Source organism: Harpia harpyja, chromosome 11 (genome assembly GCF_026419915.1).
Source record: "Harpia harpyja isolate bHarHar1 chromosome 11, bHarHar1 primary haplotype, whole genome shotgun sequence".
NCBI classification, from domain to species: domain Eukaryota; kingdom Metazoa; phylum Chordata; class Aves; order Accipitriformes; family Accipitridae; genus Harpia; species Harpia harpyja.
In genome coordinates this window covers 27,532,728-27,559,179 of record NC_068950.1, presented here as the reverse complement: position 1 = coordinate 27,559,179, position 26,452 = coordinate 27,532,728, and the positions used below count along the sequence as shown (strand labels likewise).

Below are 26,452 nucleotides of genomic sequence, written 5' to 3'. Positions count from 1 at the left end.
TATTCCCTTTGTCTTTTGACCTAGTGAACATATTCCTTCATATTTTAGGGGGCACAAAGCAGCACAAGTACCTTTTGAAGTTACTCCAATGAAGCTGGAAAGTAAGTGGAGAAAGAGTAGTAACATCCGGGTAAAGCTGACTGAAAGCCATAATTCCAATACCGGTTATCAGAGACATGTACCAGTAACTGTCACATTAATTTCATTTTTGTCTATCCAGAGAGCAGCAAGTTTAAATGAAGTCACATGCACACACTTCAGTGCTCTGTTGATATGACACTTGTAAGTGCTTGCAAGCATCAAGTCACACCATTGCCTTACCCATAAGAAAGCGTAGCCATGTTCTGACCAAAACTCTGTTACTGTTCTTCCAATGCCTTTACTGTAACAAAGCATGACCTCCTCAAAAAGTACGTTTTAGCCCTTTCAGGAAGAGACCAAGGATAATTTAGCTCTAGTAAGCTGCATGGAAATTGCAGCAGATTGCCAGAGAGAGGCAGGAACTACCTACCATTAATGCCTACTTTGTGGCTACCACAGCTCCAAAACTACCACCCTTCATTCTCCATAAAGGCCCAATTTTTTTGGAAGAAGCCTCCTTCCTTCAAGTTTGGCCACCTGGTGTTTTCTAGTTGCTATTCCAAAAACTTTCTGTAAACAGCCAGTTACACCACTTCATCAAACCTCTGATACAGCATGACAGAGAAACAACCCATTTAAAACAAAAGACAATCAAACTTTGGAGGAATCTCCTTGAGTCACCGAAGCTCAATTTCAGAGCACAGTATTTAGAAAAACATACGCTAGGTAAAAAGGCTGCATATAAAAACCTTCTTTACCTCTGCGATCACTTATCAAGACTACAAGCAGATGGAGATAGGAGGCTAAGATGAGCATGCCTAAGACAACATGAATTAGAAAAGTCACAGTTAGAGGTCCTTTATGCCATGAATCTATGCTAATTTGCATGCTCCGCTTCTTGATGTACCCCAACATGGAACACTTCTCATTTCAGACTTCATTACTTTTGTCATAGTGTATGTAAGCTAAAACAAGTTGAATAATTGCACACATAAATGGATCTAATTAACCCTTTAAAAACACTGCCAATTAAAAAGTAAAAAATAATGAATTAACTTTCTTGTATATTTATTCACTAATTTTTCAAATTAAATCACTTGCCATCTATCCTCATCATTACTGCACAGTAAAATGCATTAAGCCCCCCCCCATCCAGTAGTTTGCTCCCTGAAGGATCTTATAGGATATTAAAAGTTAGCTCATTGTGCCAGTTGACCAGTTGTAATTGTAACAGCACAGAATAATACACATAAAGCCAGTGGATCTCAGACTTCTGCTGTAGCTGCATACGCTTCCACTGTAAACTTTCCGAAGCTACAGTTTTGACAAAATGGTATTAGAAATCATTTGGAAGCATAGTGGCCGCATGAACTGCTACCTCAGTCATACTGTTGGCTCAAAGGCCAGACTCCTTGCTCTGTATTTTATTGTTCTCTTCCAAACTTCTAAAAAAGCAGTTTCCATCTACAGAAGGAAAGACCAAAGAAGAGAATGGTGATTCCCAAAAGATGACAGCTGGTAAGAAGAGACTGAGTGTGAAGAGTCAACAAAGACAAGATGTAAAAAGCCAGGGTGCAAGAGAGTATCGAGAGACTTCGGGTGGGAAGAGAGGCCCAGAGGGAAGAAAAGGAAGGAAGTGGATATACAACTGTACCAAGAAGAGCAAGATTCATTTTGAAGATTTTGCATAGGTCTGTCCAATGCTCTAAAGATAATCAGAAGAAGCAAGTTTGCCTCATGCTCTGAGAAACATTAATGTGTTGCTATTCATCAAAACAGGTATAAAAGGAAATTAGCATCTACTCAAGATGAGTGATTAAATCATTACATTGTTCAAAACTGGACTGCATAACACAAAGAAAATAAAAATTGACGTTCCAGTCAGACATCTGAAGACTATCATGCAAGCACTAATACAAAAGCAATCAACTATCCAAATGAACCTAGACAGACATTGGCTATACAGTGGATCCGTACAGCATAACTCCAGGCACAAATTAAGTTTAATAAACACTAACCTTGAACAGCCAACAGCCTAGAAAGTTTCACTTCTAGGATGTTTTTCCTGAGTCCATTCTCAAAATTTACCATTATGCTTAACTATGTCTATTACACTGCTAAAACTGTCGAGTCGCATTTGGAGAAAAAAAAAAGGGTAAGATTTAACTAAATATGATCAAATTACTGACTGAAGAAGCAGGACATCTGCTAGAAGAGCAGTACTATAATAGTCAGTATCAAAAACATATGCAGACAAACTGAAAAACTGAGCAGAAGACTAGCATGTAAGCTAATGTAGCACTAGGAAAGGTCTCACTTTGGTGATATGCAGAGATTACTGTACTTCTCTTATGAAACAGTAACACCTAGATAGCTCCCATAACAATTGCCAATTAAAAGAATTACAGCATTCATGTTTACACACAATTATTTAATTACAGCAAGAAACTGAGACAAATATTTAACCAGCGTGATTTCTTTTCAGTAGTTATGTTTACTTTAGAAGATATAAGAAAGGCTTCATGAAAACAGAAGGAGGAACCTGTATAAACGTATCCTCATTGTCTCCATTAAGGTTCCAGGCTGAAGCCAACCTGAAGACATCTCAAAATTGCTCTCAACTGCAACCATTTCTTAATAAGAAAAACACATCTCCCCAGGAGTGACACTCATAGCAAAGTTTAAAACTAGTGTGTGCTAGTGAAATCTTGCATTAAAATAATTCTCTTCACAAAACTTATAAAGTGGAACATCAAATAAAACCACTGTTTCAAAGCATATTTTCTGGCCTACAAGCCTTGCATTGAGCTTGCTCAAAAGAAAAGTCAACGAGCAAAGTTTACAAACTTCGCAGAGTTACAACAGTTTTAATGGTTAATGACTAAGTTAATACAAATATTCATTGGTTGCATAATGTTATCGCTATAACTTAAGTGTAAGTCATTGGTTTCAGTGAAAGGCCTTTATCCACATGGTACAGGCTATTTATCTGGCTCAGCTCCAGCTTCTGAGATCAAAAGATACTTTTTTTTTTTTTAAGTTTTGTTTCTAACCTTCTTTTTTTTTAAGCTTTGTTTCCAACCTCATGTTTCTAATCTAATTTTAAGCAAACTTCTAGGTCCAATGATACAAGACTCGGGAGTTTTCTTTCAGTTCTTTTAAGGAAAGTGGCAACTGTTCTGATGAGTATGCTACTACTTCACTAGCAAAATACATTTCTTAAAGAAAACAAACAAAAATCCCCAAAAGCACCTTAACAAGCTACCTTCACTTCTCTCATTTAGCAAAAGGGAACCTGAGGTACAAGGAGCTCGTCCAGGACCTAATCTCTTTGTACTATCTTGTTTGTCACAGTGTCTCCTCCACTGAATTATCATTAAGATTTCAAAGTGCAATTTAAATATATAGCTACTGAAAAATATTTCACCAGTAGGTATATATAAGCAAAGTAACTTACCACAGGGCTAATACCAATCACAGCAGTGGTAAATGAAGTCCACTATCATCACCTTTCTACTGAGTAAATACGAAAACTTTCAGAATCACTAACTAAAGGCATACGCTCGTGCACATGGGTATTACTGCATCTGCTGACCCTTCTAAATCTACTTTGCTATAGCATTAACTTAGCATAACATAAGACCTGGCAGCCACAGGCCCAGTTTGTAAAAATATTTCTTTTAGCCTTCTGCAGAGAAAGCCTGAAACTCAGTTTATTTGTCATTCTTAGCATAATGAATTACATCTGCAGACAAAAAAAAAAAGGATTATGCATTTTTCCAAAGCATTATGTAAAAGTCTGTGCTTGTTGACACAGAAAACTGATGGTTGCCCTTCTTAATTACTGAATATTCCAGACTTTGTATCTCCAAATTTTCCTCACTATATTCTGTCTCTGCTCCCCAATTTGCTGTTGATCATACGAAGTCCCACTAATCTCAGCCACAATCCAAGTAAACTCAGAAATTGCCTACAGCCAAGCAAACTGCAGGTTTCTGGAAAAGAGTCAAAATATGGAATATTAGAGGAATTTCAAAATAAAGTGTGTTTTAATAAAAGACATTAGTATCAGTGCCAAATGCTGTACTACACTCACTCCATGTCGGACCACGTAGTTTTTGGGTTGTGAGCCAAACAAGAAATGAAACCAACTACATACAATATGTTGTTAGAAATACACAAACTGTAAAATTACTTGCTTTTCCTATTTTAACTACAGTATTCTTAGTAATTATATGTACTAGATTGTAAAAATTACTTGTTGGTTTGTTGGGGTTTGTTTGTTGGTTGGTTGTTTTTATTTTTTTTTAGGTACTTTTAAACACTTCATTAGAAGGCCAACTAGCTGGTTTGGAAGTTGTGATATTGTAGAAGAATGAATTTAAGCAATCATCTCTTAGTTTTGCTTACATACCTTAAGTGTTGGATCCAAAATAAATGAGTAAGAATGAAAATCAGACATGAGAGTGGACAACAGCAACATACCTTTTCTTACAAGTTGCTGAAGTTTTATGGCAAATAAATTGTTTACCAGCAGAAGCTTCAAAATTATTTTGAATTAACATATGCTTTTGCCCAGTCTGATGAGGAAAATGTATCATAGACAGACTTGCTTTTACATCTGTAACAAAACATACCTGTCCCAGTCAAAAGTCCAGCACTCTTCTTTCGTGCATAAGCGCGTAAGTGGTTGGACAGGCTAACAGCACTTGTAAACGTCGTATTGCAATGCACACACGTTCTAAGCTTCACAGGCATACCTATCATTCAAAAGAAAACTATAATCCAGCTCTCTTCAAAAAATGAAATTCTCAAAGCGTTGTAAAAAGTTTTCTGCAATAAAGATGGTTTAAAATATATTCACTGCATTGACGCAATTGTTTAGTATATTAGAAGGATCCAAGTTAACCGTTATTAGTTTTCCATGTAGTGCTTTAAGCCAAACCATGTTATTTGAAAAAGAACAGAAAGGAGGCAACTTGAGCCCGTTAGGCTACTCTGCATTTAATACCTACTATCAAGTTCCTACAGATCTCCATGTTATGAAGCTCTAATCCCAAAATGCAATCCTGCAATTTGAATAGCACAATTCTGTTGAGAAATTTTGGAGCGTGCAACATTTCCAATAAAGAGAATTTAAAAAGTCTAGTTGACAAACTGGTAATTAAAAGTGTTTTACCCATAAGACTGAAGCGCTCAATACTAAATTAGGCTGCTGTTGAAGGCTTGGAGAAGAAGGTGGTAAAACACACCACTGAACAGCTGTTAGACAAAACATTTTGTTCAGTGCATTTTCTGTTCATTACTTTAGATGTGCAATTGATAATGAAAGTTAATGATTTGAAGTTTTTTGCTAAAATCTTTGTGCTAAATAAATGATCAACAAAGCAACATGCCATTTATCACAGGAAAACAGTGAAACAATACTGAACTCCTCACTTACCAGACAAAGAAACCATTATAACTTATCCCCTGCTCAACTTCACCATAATATTTCTCCCTTCATTTTACCAAAGATAGATTGTTTTGGTCAACTAATATTTCAAGTTCTCTACTAATAAATTATTAGAAGAATTAATAAAAAAGCTAAAACTACTCAGCTGGAAAGCCTCTGTCTGCAGGAAAGAAAGAATCCTATTCTCCAGCAGCCCACAGAAGACATGCTGTTTTTTTCAGGCAAGTTACAGAAGAAGAACACCTGGTTGGTAAAAACCTTTTTAAAAACTAAAACCAGAATTAGAAATATTTGCCTTTTTAGGAAAAAGAGAAGAATTTCAACTTGATGTTAAATATTTTCTTATTAACTCAACTGGCACAGTGCGTTAGTTGTCAAATTCTGTTACCTCAGCCGCAGATAATTACAGGGCCCCATTCGTAACTGTTAGTACTATGCAAGCATATGTTTATTTTTACCTGGTTGTTCATCACAACCAAACAGGCACTACCTAGTATTCAGCGGTGAATATTAAACAGAAAGCATTACACAGTGTCAGGTTTGGCAAGCTATTCCTTTAGCATTGTTTTTCAAATCATTAAGCCTGTCAAAGATACACTTCCTTTATTAAGCAATCTCCTGTCTTAAAGGACAACCACAGACGTCCAGAAGACATTAAATGTAATTCTGTTCCACCTCTACTATGTCATTTTAGAAAGCCACCTTTGTAAAGAAATTGATTGCCACGCTTTTGTAGTCCCCTAAAAGAACTTCTGAGCACATTGGATTGTTGTTGGTTTTATTTGTTTAAAGGAAGACAAGAACATAGGTGAAAAAGTAGTAGGCACTGCCAGTTTTACTAACCTGCACTGGGTAATAACAAGAAAATGAACAGAACCAAAAAAAAGTCAGGGGTATAAAAATAAGATCCTGCTCCTCAATCTCAAGAATCCTGCAGCATTATAAGGTGGTGTCCAAACAAGAAAACAGGTAAATGCAAGCTCTACATACACATTAAAAAGGATGTTGTAAGAATTCCCCAAGACTAGAAATAACTCTTATGTGACAAATAGGTCAAAAACATCACTCTAATAGCCTGCTCTATGAGTATACAGAGTATCTACAAAGTTGATTATAGAATTGTTTCATTAGCACAATTCTCAGTGGAGGGGCAATCTCTGTCCGTATCAGTCAGGGGCTGTGCATTAGAAAGCTGCTGGCTACAACTGTATTCCAACAAAGCTTGAACCAGCACAGGTCTTCACTCAGAATAGCCAGGCCCTAAGCAAGCATCAGTTTCTCACAGCAGCCGCAGTTTTGAAACAAACAAGAATTAATCTGTGTTGTAAGAGTATGTTTGCCTAAAATCATCAAAATTAGTTGACAGTGATTCACCAATTTGGAATATTATGCATTTATAATGGTATCAACAGTTCTGTTAGTTTGAGCAAATGCTGCTTTGCACAAACCTCAAAGATTTATTTTAAATTAAGTAGTTCCCAAACCAGCTGTTTTAATACCCAGAAACAGGGTTACAAGCCCAAACATTTCAGAACTGTTAGTCTACCAAATATGCACAGACACTTCAACTTGTTATTGCAGGATGTGTCGTCTTCCCTACTGAAGCTCATTTTGTGTCCGCTTTGAAATTGTATGCCCAGCCATATGCAGAACAGGAACTATGTTCCATGCAAAAACCCCTCAGTGCTGCTGAGGGTTTTTTTCACTTTAGGAAAAGCATGTCAGAAAAATTTGCTGTGCTACCTCTCGCAGTCAGCATCCTCTGGAAATGAAACAAGAATTAAATGAACAGCATCCCAACTAAAATACTCTGCATTTGTACATTTTCTATGAATTAAAGGATTCTTTGGGATGTTGTCAAGACAGCTAGAAACATCTTCTTACCTGACTGCATAGTCAAGTCCATTTTTTGTGGCTGATACATCAATGGACTGTCTTCATTTAATGGAAGAACACATTTCTGAACAAACCTCTTTCTTGCAGTTTGATTATGAATTTTTTGAGGAGAAATATCAGGATTCCTTTCTTCTCCTAACCTCTTATTTTTCAGGAGTTCTATCAGTGTAAGTGACTGACTTTTTTTTTCACCATGTAGTACTGCTTTTGTTTCATCACATTCATTTAGGAAACTCAGCCCTTCTTCCTCCGATGCAGACACAGATGTATCTTCAGTCTTTAGGCCATTATGGTATGCTTCAAGAGGTATAACATTCTGAGATAAAAAGTCATCATTTGATGCAAATTTCTGAGCAACAAACGGTCTGGGAATAATGCGGCGACTGTTCAAAGCCTTTAGGATTTTTTCATACTTCTCTTCATTTTGCATCATCTCATTCAGAACACAGATTGGAGACTTGTGTGCGTCCCACTTGGTTTTGCCAAGCCTCTTCAGGTGTCCTCGCACATGATTAGACAATCCAATTTTAGTATCGAACCAGCCTCCACAGAGCTGACACGTATGCTCAGAGGAAGTTTCAGATTTCTCAATCGCTACAAAGAAAATAATTATAATTTTTTTTACAGTTATATACAGTTAAACATTACAATAGCAAATCACAAGGACAAGAAGAGAGGCTTTACAACAAGATAAAGCAAGTCTTGTTTAGTGCTCAATAAATCCCTTTGTCCCCTCTACTTCAGACACAAATTAAAAAAAACAAACCAAAACAAAAAACAGCTTACCTTTTCTAACACGTTTAACAGGAGTTCCTGTTCCAGTCCTTTTAAAATGTTGCATTTTGTCACTTGTTGCTATCTGTTCTGGTGAAACAACATGACGGGCTTCATAGCTTAGTCCAGCTCTGTGAAGATGTCCTCTGACATGATTGGACAATCCAACACCTGTTTCAAAGGTTGCTGGACAGTATGGGCAGGACTTCTTTTCAAGCGACAAATCAGTCCAATGGAAAACTGAGTTATGCTTTGGCAATGTTGATCCTACATTTTCTAAATTCTGAGGATCATGCAAATCATGCAGGAAGTTACTACCCTCAGCATCTTCATAATACTCAAAATAAAAGCCATCATTCTGCTCATAACTAAGTGAAGATTTATCACCAGCTTCATGATCTTCCATTTTACCTTTGAATATGGGGAATAGGTTTACATGCTCCTGATTAATATCACTGTAAGATTCATCCTCCACAGACTGTGTAGTGTAATCACATAGTTCAACATTATCCCATGAACTTTCATCCTCCGTTTCATAGCTGTCTTTTTTTTCAGCAGAGTTAAGTTTCTGTAAAACAACAACAGTCATTTTATGCAGAAAATCTGGATAGCAATCCAAATCATCTCCTGTAACAGAGCCTTCCCTCTTGGATTCTTTAACCACTCTTTTTACAGCTACATGCCTACGATCTTTACAGCCTTCTGCCCTTTTGCAATCAAGATTATTTGAATCCATGACAAAACAATTATTATGGGGACTACTTGATGAAGAAAATAAATGTAAAGAACTGACAGAGCTGGACTCTTCCTTTTTTAAATGCAAAGGATAAGAGTCACTAGATTTTTTAATCATCCTGTAGTTTTCATATTTGTGTCTATATAAATAATTACTGCTTGTTTTGACACTAGCTTTCTGCTTTGCTGCTTGATGAAAACATTTAGGTTTCTGGTCAATGCTATTTCTAATCAAAAAGGTCTTGTTTGTAGAATTTAGATTGCACACACTTACAGATGACTGTGAAACGCTTTTCCGAGCCTTCTGTATCCTGTAGGGTCTCTTGTGAAGTTTTGCGAAGTTACTGGACTGTGAAGTAGAGCCAAATGATCTTTTTACATCCTGTTTTAAAACAGAGTTCTTTGGAAAAGTAGAAGATTGTTTGATCAACTGTTTTGTCCTGCTACCAAAATCTAAAGATTCTTCTATTATGCTGCCTTTCCTTTTTTCTAGTCTAAGATGGCTACCAAAGGGATCAATGCATGATGCTGGGTGCAAATATTCCACGTGTTTTTTTAAAATGCTTCTAGCTGAAGTAGTAAATGGACACATCTTACACATATATGTCGATGACTTTTTTGAGGATCCTAAATACGGATCTTTCAAGGATGACTTTTTCTGTGTTTTCCTCTGGGACATGTCGCTACCGATAATTGAACATTTGACTACTGCTCCATGAGCGATCCCTCGATGACATTCCAGTTCATTTTCTGTCACAGCCATGAAATTGCATTCCTCACAGCAGTAATACCTTTTATCTTTTTCATGGGTCTTCGCATGCTGCACAAATGTTTTGGGACAATTGGTACCAAATACACACTGTGGGCACTGTAACCGTGCACTCCTACCCTCATCCTGAAGTTCTTTCAGCTCACGGATTTCTTCCATCAGTTTCTGCCTTCTTTCCTGGTGAATTATCATATGTTTAAGAAGTGAATTACGATCTCGAAATGTCCTTCCACATTCCCTACATGCATAGGGCCTGGGAACATTGAGATGTCGGAAATGACTGTTCCCATCTAAATGGTACATCATATGCCTATGCAGATGTTTCTTCTCCCTAAAATTCACATTGCACTTTGTACAGGGATAAAATGATGGTTCATCAGTACTGAAAGTAGATGGCGATTCAGAATCATTCTGTTCACATTTATTTTTTAAAGGATTAGAAAGAAAAGTGCTAGTGTGAACAGGAGAAGTATCTTCTGCACAGTTACTAGTGGGACTATAAATGAGCTGCTGGATAGCATCAACAGCTTCCAGCTCTTCATCTGTGGATTCAGGCTTTACTTTACTCAATGAATATTTTTGTGGTTCTACTATTTGTAGCTCCTCATTCTGCTCTAAGAAGTCAACAGTTAATAGTTTTGATTTACTAGGAATACAACTGGTATCACCAAAACAGTCTTCAGTATAGCGTGTTATTTTACTAACGTCCATTTTCCTTTTTCGCTTTTTTTCTAAGCCTGCTTTACAGTGAATGGGAGACTTCTCTATTGTTTCTTCATTTGTCATAAGAAACTGTATAAACTCTTTTTGTGGATCCCAGCTGGGATCACATCCCGATCTGAAACCACCTGTACCTGAGGAAATGCCTGTTAACGTATCGACACAATCATCTTTTACTAGTAAATTTTTATCATCCTCACAAACTTCTACTTGGCCTACTAAAGTGCTATCTACACTATTTCCTACTGATTTCTGTGAATCACAACCAATTGAAGCAGAGGTAGGTAGATTTTTAATGGAATGAGTCAGGTTCTTAGCATGTGCTACATCAGGTAACAAAAATAAAACTTGGTGCTGATTTGATTTCTGTGTTGTACTCTTTGCAGGCAGCTGAAGATCATGAACCACTGTCAAAGTTGAGCAGGAATCTGTGTGATGACCTACAGGCTGTCCAGTGGTTAATGAAATACTGCCTTTATTCATAATGGAAGTCTTAGTTGAGGTGGAGTGTGAAACTGGTCCATTAACAGCAGTTCCTCTAGACAAGATAAAGTTTTCGCTAGAAACAGTAGGAGCACCAGTGGGTATAAATAGAGAAGTCTGGCCTCCACTTAAGGCTTTTTCAGATCTGTCCCTTGATAGCTCCTCAGGCAGAGTCAATGTATTGTTCTTCTGAAATGACGTGTCACTCTCTTGTGATTTAGGAATGCCACCTTCTTCCTCAGATATGAAATTATCATCACATAGGATTTCTTCTTCTTCTTTAGCACCAGTGACTTCAGTATTTATTTCTAAATCATCCATATTGCTGGTCTGTCCATTAAGTACATTTACACTAAAAAACAAACAAGAAAAGAATCAGGCAATCACAGAAATAAATAATGGCAATTTTAATTTACAGTCTTCTTCAGGATCACCCTTCTTCATACTCTAATCTAAAAATATGTTTTGAACTTGTTAAAAATGTAATTTTTTAAATTTAGGATATTAAAGACATGTTTAAAATTAACTGATGAAGTAATTAAAAAATTATACCTTTTTGCTATGCTATATTAATAACCATACAGCAAACTAGTCACTGCCCACTATCACAGTTCAAAAAAGCCTGAACACCCATACACAAGCAACATGGGGGAAATGAGATTGTCAAAAACTGTGCAAATACATTCTACAAGTAGATTAACATAAACACAAGACTTTATCTTTAGTTGTTTTCTAAAAGTAAAACAAGTTAGGAGTAAAGGCTACCCAGACATCTGCTAGTAATTTTAGTGATTTTCAAAAAAAAAAAGGCAAATCATACTTCCCTTTAGCACCCAGGAAACTAAAATAATCTTTATGTATCAAGGTAGCACTTTTTTCAAAGTGCTTCTATACAACTGACCTGATGCTACACAGAAGCCTGCAGAAGTGTTAACTTTAGTATTAAAGGAGAAAACACAACTAAGCTGATTCTGAACATCTGATTACTGATAGAGACATAGCAAAGAATCAAACTCACTGAAGAAATTAAACGTCTCCCCATTCCCTTCTTACAAAAGGACTCTCCTTGCTTTAAAATAAATCAGTCAGATCTTGGTTATGTTAAAAGGCCATTTTAAGTGGTAAGCAAATCAAATAGCATCTTCTCAAAGGTGGGAAAAAACCCACAATTAGAAAGAAACATTTAATTAGGATTTACATACCAGAGGAAATCACCATGTTGAATCCAGAGCATGACAATAATAGTATCTGCTAGTACAGAGAACTACTACATATTAATTCCTTCTGGGAGGCCTTGTGTACATAAATGTGTCTTCCTACAAGTGACTTTCATTCATACACAAAATTGTCTACAAAATGCTTAGTGACCACAAAAGAGTTGCCTACACGTGAAAAAATCAGTGTGTAATAAACAGGAGTGTGAAATTAAGTCTACCCTGGCATTTACCTCTTACACGGGTCCTCAGAACACAGTAAGCATAAGGCATTAAAACACCCATCTAGGAGTTGGAAACATCTATCTGTATTTTACAGAAATCACATATTTTACCCTTAAAGAGCACTATTCACTTTGATCTTCTGGGGGATTTGATTCCTGCCATCACATACTTAGGTTCAATTACTAATTAACATTTTGACTACAGCTCAGTTAAAAGGAGTCATACCTAGACTCTTTGAATTAAGATGTTATAACTCACAACTAATATCCATGGCTCCCTCCAATGGTCCTTCACCAAAATCAAGGAAGACCACTCTTGACATCCTTTTTTCCTAAGGAGAGAAAACAACCTGGTTAAACACCACCACTTTCATCTTTATACATCACTCTCTAAAATGAGTCCAACATTTCTATTAAGTTTTTCAATTCAACATTATGATAGCTATCCACACAATTCAAAGCTAGCTACGGCCTCATGGAAATTCTCTGTTACTGTGCTTGTTTTGTTTCAAATCAGCAAAAGGACAAAACAAATATTTTAACCTCCTTTAAGTTTGTAAAAACAAACCTTAATGTAATATGACTTATTTACTATTTTGAAGATATAAGTAACTATATTTGGAGTAGAAATATAATGAAAAAATTTTGCCATTAAAAAAAATGTTTCCTTTGCTACTCCATCATTGAACTAGCCAATTTAGAAATACAGCTATGCTCGTGTCAGATGCATAATAAATGCTTAAACTATAGGAAATATTTTATTGTATTATTTATCTATAACATACCTTTATGCAAATGTTCTACCAGACACCCCAGTTTCTCATCTTCCCATTTCTTAGATTTTTTTTTGCATTTCTTTGCTGTTTTGAGATGGGTCATTTTCCACCATAATAAAGACTTCCAATAAGATCACATTCAAAGCTATCATCCTAAAATGGTGATAATGCACCACCCAGCAGGAGTCTTTACATCATGTACATGAGTTAGAAACAGGCAGTGCAAACACGCACTAAGAATCCATAACGCAGAAGTCAACTAAAAGTGAAACCTCCAAGGATGCACAACAGCTCCAACAATTTTACAACTGAATAGTGTAAGCTTCTTATAGTATCAGGCAGCAGATTATAAAAATGTTCACAAAAAGTTTAGAAGAAACTTAGTAAGCCAATTTTGCCTGAAAGATGTGCGTTTTCCTCGTTTTATTACTGCAGAGGTAGACAAATGTATGCTCAGTCAATTTGAGAGTCTATATTAGCTTTTCTCAACAGGAAGCAACGTTGCTAACGAAGTGGTAAATTCAGTGTTAATGAGTGGCTTCACTGTTACCACCTCTGAGGTAAAACCTTCCATGTTCCAAGTTCCACCCATCTGTTCTGGTGTGAGGGGTTCAGAGGAAGAACAGACGCTTCCCATTTAAAGCAACTTCATCGGTACCCCCCGAACAGCAGGGAGGCAAACTGAGAATATTGTGCCTGCTTGGAGATTGCTATCCTCATTATCAGAATGGCTCCTGAAAACTTTTCACAGGTTTACGTGACGAAGACAAAACCATGTTGCTCCACATACAAAACCATACTGATGCTAAATATTCGTGTTAAAGCTCAAGTTAAAAAGGTGGCTAGGGTACCATACGATCACCTTTAAACTGAGACTCTCTTCAGAGTTGTCATGAGCAGTATCTAAAACATTACACTGTGCAATCTTGTAAGAGATTCCTTTCCACATTGTGTATTTATGGAGACTGTGAACTATTCCATATGGATCTGATTAGAAGTCTTCTATGGTAATACAGCTGTCCCTACAGATTTCAGTCTTTGAATCAAGCCTGAAATGCTTACTGTATCAATAATATTGCTGTTACATTTTAATAATTTTCTGCTAATTATCACATTTTTTCCAGCTATCAGGGTGGTACAATTCACTATTTTACATGCAGGACAATAAGAAGGCTAGCAGTTTTAACAGTGTGGTATTAAAGAAAATATATAAAATATCTTTTTACATTACAGTAATTTAGAGTCTTGTGATGACACTGAGCCAAGATGCAAAACTTCATTTACAGTACCTACTCCATGTGTAGAAATTTATGCAGCAACAACGATAGGTGTAACTAGACACATGCAAAAAAACATTCCACACAATGCCACCATTTCTGAGGAAATGTTATCATCTAACTTGTACCATTCAGGAAGTGCAACACCCAAACTGAAACGCTACCTAATCCAAACACTCTGGGGAAAAAAAAATTAAGTTTTAAAATTATCTTATCTATACCATATCACAAATACAAAATTATTAATCCTGTCAAAATATTTGGTAATTAATCCTTACTTAGTGTATCTGAAAAATTAAACAGTGAGATCAAACTTCAAATTTGCTGCAAATAGTGCTTGTTATATCCTCTACCAGGGCAAGCACTATACAGTTGAGGTAATTTTTATTTAAGCACACAGTGCAGTATGCCTTGGAGATATGTAAGTGTGAAAATGGCACTGCTCAAAAAGCCTACGCAAGCATACACAATCCCAGGCTCATACCTTTGAAACACACTTTATCTAAAAGGCTAGGCCATGTTCAATTCAATTATTTCAGTTAAGCCTAGAATGACTGTAGTGCAGTTAACAGTGTTATTCCTGGTTTATGTGATATGCTATTTATTATATAGAAATTACTTCATATTCAAAAGTAGAAAACAACCAATTATTTAGCCAACTAAGCCACATTCCACCCCTATTTAATTAAGTACTTTTAAATTTACATAATTTTTAATATTGTTTTTCTTCATAAAACATCAGTTTTTAAAATCCTAATGAGTTCTACAGATACGCCTGTGGCCAGATAGTCTAAGCATTAAAAAAAGTGTAAGGTCAGATCTATCTTCAAGCTGACAGATCATAATTTAAATGCCTTAAGCTAATCTTACTGTCTCAAAAATCTTGAACATCAGTATTTTTGCAAACTATCAGCACTTGCTATAACACCCTTACTACACTACATCTTGAGGTTACTACAGAAGAAATGAGGTGATAATTGCATATTAACATAATTATTCGGTAATCCCTCTGAGCAAGCTTCCTAGGTCACTCAGTAATTCAGATTAGATGCAACCTTCCTGTCATCAGATCTATGCTGTCCACTTTTTGTTCATTAATAATTCTTTTTGATAGGAATGTACTTAATTCCATTGTTCTATGTGCATTATTAATTGTATTTATTACCAGTAGGTTTATGACATTTCCAAATTCTTATTTCATAATGACAACCGTCGCTATGTAATATAATACGGTCACACACCAAATTAAGAGTATTGCCGTCATGCAATGCTAGTTCATTAAAGCTTACACTCCAGTGCTAAGTGTACTTACTATGCTTTGCCTACTAGCAGTTGTAGTTAGAGATTTGTCAGTTTCTGTCACAAACCCCATGTTATTTTACAAGGATTTACAATAGATCTGAAAGCACAGTGGAGCTGAAAAATTAAGATGGAAAAAATCTGGTTGAGTTTGTGAAAAGCATGAAGTGCTTTTATGTGTTTTGATATCAAGTTTCTCATTAAATTCATAAATATAAGCCAATGAGCTAAAACACAAGAGCACAAAAACTTAGAAGCCACCTCCTAAATGGATTGAATTTAATCAGCCTAGTTAAAGTAAATGAAGAAATATAGTGTCTTTCAGCAGTGCTGTAATGAAGGCAAAAGTATACTTGTCCTGTGCTAAGTAACTCCTCGGAAGTCAAGCTCTTTAAGCAGATATGTGAATAACCATGACATTCAAGGGATTATTCAAATATTCAAGAGATAGGAAAGGTGTTTCAGGTTTGCACTGTTCCCATTTAGATTTTTCTTCAAGACTTTGTTATATAAGTAGACAAAACTAACAAAACCTATCATTTTATCCACAAGCATTCCTGTAATAAAGCTTTCTCAAATGACAGATTATGTTAACAATGATGAAACCAATGTCACAGATTTTTAGGCAACAAACAGCAGACCAGAGAGTGCTTAAATACATCCTGGCACAGGACTAAAGAGGCGTCTCCTTCCATTTTGCCCCATTACACAGCCTATTCCTTTAACAACTTAATCATGCCAAACGTCAAGCACGGCGCTTCCATCAGAAGTGGAATGTTTAAGAACCTTTTGAAGATGAAGGTTTGTACAGAGTAAGAGGAACTAGTAGTGTACTAGCATAAACCAGCCACATCTTGAGAAAAAAAATCAAGTTATTTAGAGGATACCTGCACAGTAATTTTGCCTCTTCCATACAGAAATGCACAGTTCACACCTCCCGAGTTTTGGGTGTTACCTAGCAATATGAATACCCAAAGTCAATAAAAAAAATCACAATACTTTGATCATTAGAAGAATACCTATTACTTGTTTTCCACTTTATCTCTTCTTAAAAAGCTATCCAGATCCACCCTTCAGATGGAAATAGAACCACAAAACCTGACAACCAACCAGAGGATGAGTCAGTGACTCACCTTGCCTTCCTCCAGCTTCTATTTGTGTTTGCAAATTAAGTTGTTGAAAATACATTCCCTTCTGCACAGCAGAGACAATGACCATTTGTAGACTGTCTTACTTAGCTTTGAAACCTACAAATTCACCTGAACATTTCTGGATTTTTTTTAAACTTCTATAGTGTAGAGACAGCTTGTTTAATATGCACACCACCATGAATACTGCCCTCACACACCTACATTACATACAAGTATATGGTTATTAATATAACTACAGTCTGAGGAGTTCCACTGAAAACTAGTTATCTTCGATTCAGATTCATAGCTCTTCACATGAAAACAAAACATCGGGAAAACTCTCATAGCTAATCAGACTCCCATATTCAAAATTATTTTTAAAGCAGCAAGAAAAATTACTGATAGGACACTAAGAAGTTGTATTACGCCTAAATAAAGAAATACAAATTTATTGTCACCCACAGTATAACCTTTTGTTATACTGTTGAAAGACTGACTGAGTTGTCATATCTCCGTGGAAAAAGCTGACCAAAGAGAAACTTTGAATTACAGAGGAGTCGTCACACAAAACCAGCCTGTCTTTTCAGTAAGATTATACTTGGGAACATCAAACCTGAAGCACACTTTTTCAGAAAGTTATTTACCTGAAACTTTATTTCTAATGAAACAATTTCTTCAAAAGCTGTGTGTCACATAGTAAGGAAAAAAAAAATGTTTCCTTATAAATGTCAACATTTCAGAAACTTGGTTTCTGGTCTGAAATATTTAAGAGTGGTATTTTAATATCTCGCATATGAAAGGAAACAGTACACAACTAAGAATGACCGTCTTATAATTCAGAAATCATAGAAGAGAATGCCATAACTGCCACCGGCCATTCTTAATCTTGTTCCTCTAATATTGATTTGCTTGGGAAAATAAACCAGTTTGTCACAATGGGGTGCATCATGCTAAAATTCAATACTGAAATCAATAAAATAAATGACAATACAATTTAAGTGTCACAAGAATCAGATGTATGACTTTAAAAAAAACCTCTTCTAGTTTTAAGTGCTAATGCAGCAGTTTAAGATGGTTTCATTGGTAGAGACTTGTCAAAGTGAATTAGGTATTTCTAAAAGATGCCTAGCCAGTACAAAAAAAATCAAGACTTTGAATCTGGTAACTTCAGAACAGTCACACAAGTCCACAGGCTTCCATACCTCCCCTCCTCCAGCATTCCACAACGCTGTTCATAGAGGACAGCCAAGTACTTAAGTCTCCACGTTCCTGCAGCTCTTTGTCTAGTTTGGATTTTTTGTAGTATGACCTAGTTTGAATTGCACTGCCATTAGTTTCTACTAAAGATGAGAACTACAATAAAATATGGACTTTTCCTAAATGCAGACACACGGTAAAGACTAGCAGCATTCCAGTAAGACACAGACGTTTGAAAACACAGACTTAATGTTCTGTGATAATACACACTTCTCTCCAGAACTGTTCCCTTACGTACTTTTACATGCAGAGATAAATTCTTTTCCGTTATGTCAATCTGACCTGCTCACACCTTTTTTTCTCTCTAAAGAAACTGAATGTTTGAGAAAACACTTTTCATCTCTTTCATTACCATTACCTGTGTTTTTCAGTCAAATGTATTCTTAAGCCTAAAGTATGGTACCAAAAATTGCTTTTATCTAGACACAATATGACAAATAGTCTATTAAAGACCAGCATTACAAAACAATAAAGTTTCTCATTACAGTCTATAAATAAAAGCCCTGCTCCCATCCTTGTTGTGAGACAATATTTTTACCAGGCTGCCAAAAAATTAAGGGTTGTGATCAGTAGTACAAAGTGTAGCTGGTGGCCGGTAACTAGTGCTGTATCCTGGGGTCACTACTGGGTCCAACACTGTTCAACATCTTCATTAATGACCTCGATGATGGGGCAGAAGGTACCCTCAGAAAGTTTCCTGATGATACAAGACTGAGCGGAGTGGCTGATACACCAGTGGGTTGTGCTGCCATTCAGATGGACCTCAACAGGCTGGAGAAACGGGCTGACAGAAACCTCATGAAGTTCAACAAAGGAAAGTATGAAGTCCTGCCCCATGAATAACCACAAGCACCAGTACATGCTGGGAAGCAGCTTTGCAGAGAAGTACCTGGTGGTCCTGTTGGACAGCAAGCTGGACATGAGCTAGCAATGTGCCCTTGTGGCAAAGAAGGCCAATAGTATTGTGGTCTGCATTAGGAGTGTTGCCAGCACACTGAGGGAGTTGATCCTTCCCCTCTACTCAGCACTGGTAAGGCTACACCTGGAGTAGTTTGTCCAGTTCTGGACTGCCCAGTCCAAAAGAAATATGGAGCTATTGGACAGAGTCCAGCAAAGGGCTACTAAGACAATTAAGAGACTGGAGTATCTCGTATGAGTAAAGGTTGATAGAGTTAGGACTGTTCGGAGAGGAGGAGAGGAGGAGAGGAGGAGAGGAGGAGAGGAGGAGAGGAGGAGAGGAGGAGAGGAGGAGAGGAGGAGAGGAGGAGGCTCACTAGGATCTCATCAACATGTACAAACATCTGAAGGGAGGGTACAAAAAAGATAGAGTTAGACTCCTTCCAGTGGCATTCAGTGATAGGACAAGCAGCAATGGGTACAAACTAAAATACATGAGTTTCCACCTGAAAACAAGGAAAACTTTTTTCTGTGAGAGTGACTGGCACAGGTTGCTTAGAGAGGCTGTAGAGCCTCCAACCTTGGAGACTTTCAACAGCTGTCCAGACATAGTCCTGGGCAAGCTGCTCTAGATGACCCTGCTTAACACAGAGGATTGGACAAGATCTCCACAGGTCCCTTCCAACCTCAACTATTCTATGATTCTGTTTTAGTACACTTTGCCACATAGTATCCCAATTCTTGCTTACTTCTCTTTGGAGTGCTCCATATGCTCAGACTATCCACTTTTTTCTTTCATTTCAAAATACCAGCAATATAGGCACAACAGTATTTTAATCAAAAAGAGGTTTCCAACCACTAACTTCGGATTTGTCATTCTGACAGCTTAAGAAAATTACACAAAAATAATCAGGCATACAGCAAAAGTGCACTCTCTCTATCCCAAGTTACATAGAACGTATTCACGGCAAAACTATAATTTGATGCCCCTCTCCCTTCTATCTCTCTTCCAGTGTTCCTGTTTTCCAGAGTTCTCTCACTAAATAATATAATATTATTACTCACTAAGTAAAGTACTATTATCACACTCAAATTTATTAACAGGCATTTCCAAAGTCCCCCCTCATTTTCTATTAGTTTTTCTACAGTTCAGGACTTTCCACAGGATGAATCCTTCTTCTATGTCACAATTGACTTAGATGCCTTCTTGATATGTCACACCTCAGAAGGGCCTAAGGATGCTGAACTCTCAGTGTTGGCTTTTCAGGCAATACAATAAAAATATTTCCTCCTCATGGGACCCCTCCCACCAGCAATGCTCTGTTATAACAGTCACAGTGAGTGAGACATTTCACAAAGAGCACAGGCTTAGGAAAGTACTTGCATTCTTCCAGGCTCTAGTCTCACCACTGCAGTCCTTAGTGGGACTTAGTGGGAGATAATATTAAAACGAAAGACCTGCTGTCATTGCAAAAGACTTTGGCTTGCAGAGTAGAGGAAGTAGTCTCAACATTGAGCCATATGCTGTCAAATTACTGTGCTGTACATTGGAATTATGCTCTCCTTTTAGCAAAGCCAATTTAAGCAACTCCTGCCTTCCTCCACTCCCCCATGTTCCTTCTTTCACACTTTATCAACAATTTCATTATCCAGTTTAAAAGGCTAGGACCCACACACTTGCTGAATTGGCACAACCAAGAGGCAACAACTATGAGTAAGGGCACAAACTTTTACTAGTTTTGTTGACAGAAAAATCTACTGGGGAATCTTTTCCTAAAATTTGCATCAATAAATAAAAAACTGAAAATGCAGAGAACATTTCAGAAGAGAAAAAAGCAGCTTTGGCAGTCCTCTATTTAACTGTAAAAGACAACATCATATGAAGAATGCTACCATGAAGCAAATTTTATGTTCTAAAATTACTTGAAGTACACTACTCAATCGAAGTAAAATGCTAGAAGTGAATGCTAAAATAATTCAACTGGGGAACATTAAATACATCTTCTGAGAATACTATTAACACAAGAAAAACTCTTAAATTACATATTAGGCATGATAGCTAGATTTTCCATAGAGACATACAAATGCAAATCCTTCAAGTAGGTTAAATGAAAAGTATTTTCATTTCTAAAAGACATCACTAACTTTTAGAAATTGAAAAAAAAAAAATCTACTCCCCCTTAACCCACAGTTTTACAAAAATCAAAGTCACTTTATCTGCTCAGAAACAAGTCCTTCTGAAGCCTGGTACTGCCACCAAGTGGTGGTGAAATTCTGTGTGCATATCTAATTATTCCCCACGTGTAGAGCACACAACTGAAAACGTTTCCCCAGCTGCCAAATATGAGCAATGATGTACTAACACAAAGACATTTAAAACTAATCAATCAAAGCAGAACCAACAGAAATTTTGCATCCAAATCTAAAACTGACTTTCAATTTAAAACAAAGGTTTTTCCTACAATTCAATCTTTTTGTTCAGCCACCTTTTGTGAGCAGTTGGGTAAAGAACCCTTTCTTCCAATACAAATCCAATATATATCAACAAACTGAGTCTAATAATTAGTTTTTTTCCGTAACTTTATACAAATCCCCAATGATTACAACTACATAGCCACAGAAGCCTTATTTTTACTGTAATCCCAAATTTCAGAGAAAGGTGAATTCAGTAACTGAAGCAAAAGACCTACCTCTTAAGGCATGAGCATCAAGCTTGTTATTTGGATAAGCTATCCAATGTACTTTTGTTAGAAAGTAAAGATCACAACCAGACTGGGAAGGGTTTTTAGAAGTCGGGTATATTTGACTATTTTTTACAGGAATATTTCTCAAATTCATTGAACTACATTGTTAGTTACCTGCATGAACTAGTAGTCCTGAAGTGTCAGTCCTGCAGATCACAGATGAAAACTTGCATGACAACATGCATAATGCATTTACAGTACACTTTCTTACAGATGACATTAAGAACAGTTTAACCCAATTCTATTGAGACAGATCTTTGGACATGACACACCTTTCAACTCTGGAAAAATTCTGACCTTATTCCTTATTATATTAAATAAAAGTTGTAATTCTTTTTATCCAGCACGACCTAGCAATTTCTCATGCTTTTTGCTTTTTTGGCTAATAACTATTTGCTGTACATACTTAAATAGTATCACAAATTTTGTCTCTCCTGCTAATGTAGAGACACTTCTTAACTCCTAAAGCATGCTATCTTTCCCAATTATGAAAAGGCTACCTCAAATGAACGCTCCGTGTTTACTCATTTAATTTAGAACCTTAGTGTAATGAATTACATTAGTGATATTCACTCATCCTTACCAGCAAACTGGCTCTCATCATCCTCTATATTCTTTCAGTTATCAAGGGTTAAAAAGCTGGTAAGATTGTAAGTAACAGCACCAGGTACGGCCAAAAAACCATCTTGTACCTTTTTAGATTAAGAACAAACAATTCTGTCAACTTGGAGAAAGTTATCATCCTTACCAATGAACATATGAAATAAGAGTTTTTAAAAGACCCAAAACTATAACTCTGTACGTGACCATGTACACTGTACACTGTTCCATGTATTCTTTTACACATTTTTCTGTCCTCTTGTTATGTATGCAAGAGTACAGGCTTTCTCCTCAGAGACCAGCTTTTTTCTACTATACGCAGCTAACAACCACCATTAAAATGAAAGGTCTTTGGAGTTTCATTCAGAAGATTTCATGCTTAAAGAACACACTCAGTTATTTATATATTAGACTTCTCAACTAATTTTCTGTATTTAAACCAGTAATGAGGTAACACTTAAATTAAGGAAAGACAGAACATAAACTGTAAGCATCAAGTACTGAAAGCATTAAAAGGCCTAGGGAACAATCTAAATCTTACTGTGAATTCAAGTCCCCTCCCTAGCCACCATTCTCGTTCTACACTCATCCTCAGATAAAGAACAGTATTTCCTTTTGCAGAGTTACATTTATTCCTTTTCTCAAAGCACCACATTCTAGAAACCTGCAAAGCCAGGCTAAGGCAGTAAACATCCGCTGTGCATAATTATATGCACACTACAGCAGCATAGCTTACTTTTAATTGTTCATAATTCAGAAGACAATTCATAATCGAAGTCCTGAATCAGTTATACATTATACAAAGGAATAACACTGAATAGAAGAGTTATTTTAAATTCCCCACAAAGTGTTCTGCTATAATCAGTATTTTAAAGTTGACAGCAGTATCTCTAAAAAAGTCCTAGCAGAGCAGAAGATACAAAGCAGGTCATGTCTATTTTAAGATGCACATATTACATTTTTAAAGCTACATTAAGTCTACATATTAATCAGAGATTAGAAATGAAGAACAAGCTTGTTCGAGCAAATGGGATCTCCCTCTCACCTCTTCAAAATATCAAGTCACCACAAGCAGCTGTATTTTGAGATGCCGTATTAGTCAAACAGCAAGCAGGAAACTTGAGAAGCCAGCTGTTGTTTGTTACAGAAGCCTGTGTACACGATTCCATCGTGCCCTGTCTTCACAGGAGAGAATTTACCAAATTGTGGGGCCTTACCTAAAGATACTCTTGAAAGACTCAAGCTAAAACAGATTAAAGCAAATTGCTCTTTGTTAAATGTTTCACATAATTTAACAGAGAAGAGATTAATTTTATAGTTCAAAGTATTCCTGAAGTATAATATCAAGTAATGTGAAAAGAAACAAAATCTGGGCTTAGCTAAATTCTTTTTCTCAAAATAAGGCAGGGTGGGGGGTGGGAGTGGTGGTGCAGAGAAATGCCAAAGTTACAGTAAATTTTTCCTAGATGGACACTTTGCAATTGCAAATGGACACTTAAGTTCTACAGCTCAGTACCAGCAGTATATCTTCATATACTTTGTCTTTCAAACAGCTCCCAAAAGGGTTCCTGTGGACGGGAAAGGGAAAAAACCAAAACAAAACCAATGGAATTTCATTATTAAAAATGTGAAATGCTATTCTGGTAGCTGGTCAAATTTCCCACACAGTTATTTATTAATAGAATAAGTGCAAGTTTAACATCCTGCTTTGACAATGCAAAGTACTCTTTCAATACTTTGAAACCAGGTGGATAATATGCAGAGAATGAAATTCATTTGAAGTATTCATAATTTTGGCTCTCAACAGCTAGCAGAATGCCTTGATAGCTTTTTGACTATAATAGTTTATGGAAGAAAAGCATAATTATCATAATAATCTTAAATATTAGGGATGTATGTGTTTTGTTCCTATTTTGGTATCATAGAAGTAACATTATGTCTGTAAATTACAGTAATCAAGATACAAGTTTCAATACAATTTTCACTGACCACTTTTTCTGAGTGTTTAGCAGTATGTGCTAATGGACCCAAGGAATTTGGAAAAAACCCAAACAAAACCACACACCACAAAAAAACCCCAAACAAAAACCCAACAAAAACACAAAACCAACCAAACCAAACCCACAAAACTTCTACTCACCTTTGTTTGATTTATATTAAGCTGTGAGATCCACTTCCACATTAAAACAAACCTGCAAAATAAAACAAGAACTTACTGTACAGCTGTCATTGTCTTATGCTTCTGTTCTAGACTATACGACAAGACAGGCAAAGCAGAGATGAGAAATCCACAGCTGCAAAAGTATTCTATCAGTTTTGTCTCAGGGAAGAAATATCAAAATTCCAGTGGTCTTCTCTCAAACACACATGTAATTTTCAAATAACACAGATGTTTGTACTTTAATTAAAAGTCCACCAAGAAATCATATCAAATATACACATGCTATTAAACTAAGTGGGCAGAACAGGGGAAAAAAAGTTGCATGGCAAGAAAAGCTCTGCTGCATTTTCTGCTAGTGCCTTCAAAGACAGCTATCTTAAGTTCCCTGAATAGGGAATGAAGCATAGAAAGGACATGGTTACAAATGAAAGCTTTAAAAAATCTTTTTAGCAAAACAATCAAGATACCTGAGGTTAAGTGCTGGGGGGTTTTAAACCTGGGCCTCACTAATTCCTTGCCTTCCCTAGGACAAAGTTGTGTTCATTATTTTAAGGCTAGCTAGCCCATTTTAAAATCATAACTTACTTTGCCTTCATGAAGGCTGATTAATGTCAGGTTAAATGCTCTAGTTTCAGTTTTGCTCACAGATCTTTAACAGAACTAACTATACAAGGAAATTTTTCACTTCCTAGTTGGAGATATCAGACTATATAACATTTGGAAGAGACTCTGAAAGTCACTGAAGCTGTACAAAAACAAGAATGAATTTTTCTACAGAACTGGGTCTACTTCATCTAATGAAGACACAACAACTGGCATACAGCTTTACAGAGGGTTATTTGTATCTAGACTAAACTATTGTATCCATCTCCAAAACTAACTCTGAAAGAGACATCTATCCTTACATACTACCTAAGATTCCTTCCCTCAATTTGTTCACACACAGCTTTTTGATTCTGAGTTCCCCAGTCAGTCTGTAACTGTCTCAAAGCCACCCACCTAAATTACAAAGACAGATAGTAAGGAAAGACAGACCTTTCAAAAAGTCTTGCTGGGCAATATAAAGCAACAGACTAGTCTCCAAGCTCCTCTCCCTAGCCCCAGGATAATTTCCTAATCATCACATTAAACTGTAGCCTTTATTCATTAATGTTATTCAAAAGATATGCTCATTTATTTCTCAAATAAGTTGTATTACAGAAAAAGTTAAAATTCTTTAGTCAGGTTTTAAAGTAATATTCATGCACCTAGAGAAGCAGAAGTGCTATTTTCAAACAGCAGGGGAGCCCTATTGCATGTTACAGAAGGTAAATGTAAAGCTACAGTTAAAAACGCCCACAAAATACAACCTGCATGTATGAAGAGCAAAACACCTTTCAAAAAATGGGAAAGAAGGTCTGTGCAGACTTTACATTATCAAATACTAAGATCAGCACTAAACCAGACATCTCAGTAAACCTGTGCACTTTGGCTGGGCAGAGTCAATCCCAGTCTAACACTTCTCTCACTGCAAGTAAGAACTACATGACTGACTGCCCTCATGCAAAATGATCTCACCCATACCACTGTAGCAATTCTCACATCTTCTGAACACTGCAATTAGCTAAACATTAGCAATAACTGTTCTCAACATAGATTTCATGGTTTGTGATTCAAGTACAGACAGAATCTTTGCATGAAATGATTGAGCCCAGACAACTGTAGATCACTGGTAATACAACAGGCTGCCATTCAACCTGTTACTCACTGTAACAGCTTCTTCATGGAAACACGTTACTTCAGACCAATCACTTTACTGTGTTGACATAAAATGGGAAGTCTTACCCTACACTGCCTATCTGGAGGGCATGTACTCTTGTACTCATTAATGTGCTCTTTGGAGAAAACTTAAATGCAAGTACTCTTGAATGCAAGTATTCTTTGGTTCACAGGGAGCTCACAGACCGCTCTGGGGATAAAT

At 36.5% G+C, this 26,452-nt stretch overlaps 1 protein-coding gene across 16 annotated transcripts in view; it reads right to left on the bottom strand.

Annotated features, from left to right (window-relative positions):
* The window catches only part of ZNF644 (zinc finger protein 644), an 83,474-nt gene that overhangs the window by 7,814 nt on the left and 49,208 nt on the right, over positions 1 to 26,452 (bottom strand). For 7 of the 16 annotated variants that reach the window (XM_052801936.1, XM_052801938.1, XM_052801933.1 and 4 more), the window contains 4 exons: positions 24,472 to 24,523; positions 12,611 to 12,683; positions 8,219 to 11,265; positions 7,421 to 8,026 (listed from right to left, as the gene is read on the bottom strand). In XM_052801936.1, the coding sequence (XP_052657896.1) occupies positions 7,421 to 8,026; positions 8,219 to 11,234 (3,622 nt within the window). In that variant the 5' untranslated portion in view covers positions 11,235 to 11,265; positions 12,611 to 12,683; positions 24,472 to 24,523. Of the gene's footprint in view, positions 1 to 4,718; positions 4,842 to 7,420; positions 8,027 to 8,218; positions 11,266 to 12,577; positions 12,684 to 24,471; positions 24,524 to 26,452 lie in introns of all 16 variants that reach the window. The other 9 variants (XM_052801947.1, XM_052801948.1, XM_052801946.1 and 6 more) reach the window with 4 other exon arrangements.